The 5,375-nt window shown below is 36.9% G+C and overlaps 1 protein-coding gene across 1 annotated transcript; it reads right to left on the bottom strand.

Annotated features, from left to right (window-relative positions):
• Positions 1-1,198: 1,198 nt before the first annotated feature.
• On the bottom strand, positions 1,199-4,892 carry LOC106135817 (putative trypsin-6). The gene is made up of 6 exons (XM_013336203.2): positions 4,811-4,892; positions 4,144-4,387; positions 3,424-3,703; positions 2,594-2,761; positions 1,997-2,115; positions 1,199-1,358 (listed from the first exon to the last, which is right to left on the bottom strand). Exons 1-6 carry the CDS (start codon positions 4,890-4,892, stop codon positions 1,199-1,201), a joined length of 1,053 nt encoding a protein of 350 aa, XP_013191657.2.
• Between the last annotated feature and the right edge of the window lie 483 nt (positions 4,893-5,375).

Raw genomic sequence — 5,375 nt, 5'->3', positions numbered from 1 at the left:
AGTGTAGTCGAATGTACACAACTTCATACCTCTTTAAACAGTTACGTATGTACACTTGATGGGACTGTGTACTCGAGTTTAGACCTTTATGCTAACGTCGTAAGATTCAATTTTAATTTCTACATGTGAATTCGATTATACACTTGCAAAACGTTTGACCAAGGACTTTTGCGGTCGATTAGGAAAATCTGTAGAAAAATGCGCTTTATTGCCTAATCATTAGGCACCGTTATGTCATTTGAGCTGCGTTTGTCGGATTCTCAAACTTCTTTGAACAATTATTTTTATTGCGGGGTTTTCTTAGTGTCATGTTACGGCGAAAAAATTGAAAAGTCAAGTTACACTACCTTCATACAGGGGAAGTTATTTCGTAGTCGTTTGTATACTGGGCAACTAATAAATAAAAAAATGTTTTCCTCTTTATTTCTTTATTTTCTCAGGTTACATATGTAATTAATTTCATTCTACCACAAAAATAGGTAAACACTAATCCTAACACTAGTCTCGATGTTACTTTTGGGGTTAAGCTTTATCTGTGTAATTAGTAGGTACCCAGTAAAAATCCGTCTTAGGAAAACGAGTATTTTTGACTAGGTACCCTCACCGAGGTTCTTCAAAATTTATTATCATCGCATGTTTACAAAAATGACAAATTTTAATAGGTCCAACCTAATGTCACTTTTTCTCCCGATTTGCACAAATTTGACACAGACATAGACTAGACTTTTAGAAGTAACATACCTATGATATCTTTTTTTAGTCAGTTTACAAGGGAATGAATTACCTACCGAATCTTTTAGGAGATGGACTAGCAATCGGTCGCATAACATTTCAGTTGATTCCCACGAGAAAGAATCTTCGGAAAAACGATAGGTTAGTCACCTTTTTTCTATATTTGAATCCTAATTTCATATCTAGTCTTTCCCGTATAGGCTTAGCAAGTATCATGAGTACCTACGCGCATGAATACTGGAGTAAAAGCTAGTAATTTTAATTATGGTGAAAAAATACAAGCTACAGCTGAACGTGGCCGTCCTGTATTTTCAAGACTGTTGGCTCTGTGTACCACTCAAGAGATATAGACGTAATTAAATATATGTACCTATATTATGTAAAACACAAGCTAAAATAAAGCAACAAGTCAATCAATAATTATTGTGATTGACTTGTTGCTTTATTATTGTGATTGATCCATTGATCAGTCGTGCTTGGTGTCAGGCAGTGTGACTTCATTCATTTCCTGAGCTACGTACTGCAGCCGCTGGTGCCTTACGTCCTCGCCCGGGTCCACGCTCTGCATGGCCGCGAGCAGGTCCGCCGTTGACTTGTACGCGGCTATTGTCGATTTTACGAAGTCCCTGCAAAGGAAAATGAACATTCTGATGAAAAAAACGATATTTTCTATATTAAAGTTACGACGTTCTCATAGTTACAACCGTAAGTTCTATTCCACGAGATCATAATAGAGATGTTTAAATATTTGATATTTTGTCAGCAATCCTCACTCAATAATCAATTGCGCGCCACGAACAGTCGTCAGTGGTAACCATATCTGGAGGCGTCTTGAAGATTAAGTTACCTACTATGTGCTCTTAAATACCTCTCACACATCCACGGAAAACTAGTGGTCCTAATTTTAAGTCTCGGAACTATACGGAACCACAAGTGGGGCTGAAGTGTGAAATTTGTAACGTTAAATTTCACAGATTAACATTGCCAGATTGCGAGATTGTACCTACCAAAGTTTAAGTGCGAAACGAGTTTTATGAGATACTACTTATTTGATACTATATTTTACACATCCATACTGACATTCACAAATTTTCGCATTTATAATATTAGTAGGATTATTTACTATTATTAAAAATGTGTACTATGTTTTTCGATTTTTATTTTTATGTCGTGAAATGGAACAGCGATAGTTTATCGCGCGATATAAACGGCGTCGTGCGTGCCTTGCTATGGGGCATCAGACTTGGTAAAATATGTAACTTGCCTGAAGTAAAAGGCTTTGATGAAGACCGCCGGTTGGTACTCATGTCCGCATCGTTCTGGACCAAAACTCATGATCCCCATCAGGTAGTTTTGTTGTACTGCTGGGGCGCCTGCGTCGAACTATTTGCAGAAAAGTAGAAATTACTCTTAAGTTGGTTAATTAATGGTATGCTTTTGGTTTCGAAAATAAAGAAACTAGTTTATTGGGAAGTGGGTGATAAAATATTAGTGCCTTAATAGAAATATCAGCAATAATGTTAATCGTAAGATTGCAACGAGTAATTCAATTTGAATATATTAGTAACTTTAAACTTTAATTTCATTGTCATACAGCTGAACCTGGCCTTCGAGTCTTAAAGAGACAGTTGGCCCTGTCTACCTCTTATAAAACTATAATTCGCCCGCGACTCCGCCTGAACACCAGTAGTTTCTGTTCCAGTAATTTCGGGAAATCCTGTCTTAGTGCAACCCTAAACCACATATGGAACCTATATGTTAAATTTCAAATCCCTAGACCCAGCTGTTTATTTAGAATGTGCGTTGCTATATCAGTCAGCATATCCTTTATCTTAATAAATAGATTACAGATTTAGATTACCAAGCAAACATCTCTGGTGCCGTTCCTCAAAGAAGCGCAGAAGAAGTCTTCAGTGAACTGGAAGCCGTTGACGAGTTGGTACGCATCGATGCAGTAGTGCTGAGTGCGCACCTTCAGCCGCGCCGTGAGGAGGTCCGGAGTGTGGTCTCTGAAGGCTGTGTCGGAGCCCTGGATACAGAGAAATTCAGAGAACATTACTATCTTTAATTTAGTGACGGCCTCTGTGGCGCAGCGGTAATACGCTTGTCTGTGACTCCGGAGATCCCGGGTTCGAATCCCGGTCAGGGCATGATGAGAAACGAACTTTCTCTGACTGGTCTGGGTCTTGGATGTTTCTCTATACAAGTATTTATTAAAAAATATAGTATCGTTGAGTTAGCATCTCGTAACACAAGTTTCAAACTTACTTCGAGGCAAACTCAATCTGTGTAATTTGTCCCGTACATATTTATTATTATTTATAAAACATGCGTCGAATTGATAAACAATGATTCATTACCCTGGTCACATAAAGTTTTGGCAATAGTAATAAGGTCGTCAGAATACCTAGTGCCGCTTTTGCAGCCCGGGTTGGGCGTAGTTGTGCGTTTTTAATCTTTAATTAGTTTTTTTTTTTGGTTTATATGTGATACTTACATTTATTCAAAGAAGTTAGTTATCAGCGACATGGTTCGTCAAAAAAGGTTCCCTAAGTAAGTTGGTCTACAAGGATGAGTTGTGAAGAAAGCTTATTGATAAATAAGATTTCCAAAATCAGAAGCAAAAAGAAATAAGTATGTTAGATCAGTATTCATCAATAGAACAAATCTATACTAAAAATATCAACTAACTCTAAGAGCACCCCAGCCAGACACGACGATAAAACTTTGAGCGAACGGTTCCTTTATTCCATCGTAAATCTTAATAAGGTGAACGTATTTATTAAATTCCAGATTCTCTGCTAGTTTCAGCAATGCCACGTCGGCATGAGGCACTGGCTCCTCTTCGAATTTGGGATGCCTCACGGCTCCTACCACGTCTACTAGTTGACCTCCTTCGTGAGGTTTGGAGCTTCCTACTCTGATTTTGATGTATTTTCCTAAGGATTTGATAGGCGAGACGTGTAGGACACTGAAAAAATACCTTTGATTAGGGACCTATTTTACTTACTAATAATAGTGGTGATAAAATTTAGGCCTGTAGAGTTGCTTGAAGGTGAATTAACCATAGCAGTCGAGACTTCAATCAGACGAGTCTGATCCGTACATTGTCTTCATAAATTCTCAAGTTTCTTAAAGCTGGCTTTATGCCATTGCGGATATTGTCCCATTTTTAGGTTTGTGTTAAAAAATTAATTAGGCAACCGGCCATATATCTTTTCTAAGAAGTATTATTAGATTCAAAAGATGTTTAATTGTTAATTATAGCTGCAGTGTGGGTAATTAGCTCTGCCCACTCCGCTATTTCTTGTACAGTAGCGTTTTGACAACGATAGCAATATACTTTTTCATGTAAATATACCCTGTATCCAATGATAACGAAAAAAAAAAACTCAATACATTCAGACTTACTAATTTAAACAATGGGCAGCAGTAATCACCCAGTTCTCATCAACGATAGCTCCAGCGCACCACATTCTGCCATTAATGATTATAGCAGCCATATAAGGATAGTTCAGAGTATCTGTTGTGTTTCCTCCTCTTATACGGAGATTTGGCTTCTGATCCAGACGAAGAGCGTAGTCGTTCCGAATTCGAAGCGGATTCTTCCCGTGGTGTCGCCGGCGGCCATCTTGTGACTGGTCTTCATCGGCGTCTTCACGCACGTTAATGTTAAGGCCTTAAAATTAGTTTCTCTTTCATCCGAACGTATAGGGATTGAATTGAGAATCGATAGCGTTAATAGAGTAAGGTAAAGGTGGTTTAAAAATATATGGATATTTTCGCTTAGTTTTAGTGATGTCTTATACCAAGCACAATACTTGTTTAATACGTATGGTTCTTGGTAAAAAGATGCCAGATATTATTTGGGTTTCCTAAAAGTTAAACTAGTAGGAAAGAGGGCAAGCGTTAAAAAAATATTTGATGTTTGACATCTTCAATAAAATGAGATAAAATTAATCTTAAACCTGTGAAAACTATGACTAATAATTATTTAAGGAGAAATCCTTCGTGTTAACTAAATAATTTAATCAGATAGTAGTGTCAATATGTAAAAATAATTGTAACCATCAATTACCAAATTCCATTGATTCACTATCCGCCTTAGAATCTGCTTGTATCAGTTGCAAAGTAAACAACAAAAACAATAAGCATAACATTTTTGTGATTTACCAACTAAACTTTCTGTTCAAATACTAGTCGCTTATCGACTCCATTTTACATGTAAGTAAGCTACCTATAAAAGAATTGTGAAACAATTCTGGCAATAATTTTATTTATTGCATTCAGTGTAAGTGTTTTTTTTCAGGTATTAACGAAACTAATGGTACACAATCAATATTATAGATTCTTACTCAAAGAGATAAAACTTACATAAATCGATAGAACCATTTTCAATGACTTGAGTTTAGATAAGTGCATGCGCAGTGCATTTTTATAGGTGTCATGGGACGTTGGGTAACTCTACCCATACATCCTATAAGTGCCATTCGGGCGGATGTTTTAGGTTCCCCTGCAATATGTTGAAGGTTGGATGAAAATCGCTTTGTGTAATTAATTATCTACCCGCTATATATATATTAGATTAGATATAGGATGAAAATTAAGATGAACGACAGATAATGATGATTCTGGGTGTTTTG

This window comes from Amyelois transitella, chromosome 24 (assembly GCF_032362555.1).
Source record: "Amyelois transitella isolate CPQ chromosome 24, ilAmyTran1.1, whole genome shotgun sequence".
In the NCBI taxonomy this organism is placed as follows: Eukaryota; Metazoa; Arthropoda; class Insecta; order Lepidoptera; family Pyralidae; genus Amyelois; species Amyelois transitella.
This window is presented reverse-complemented; position numbering and strand designations above follow the sequence as displayed.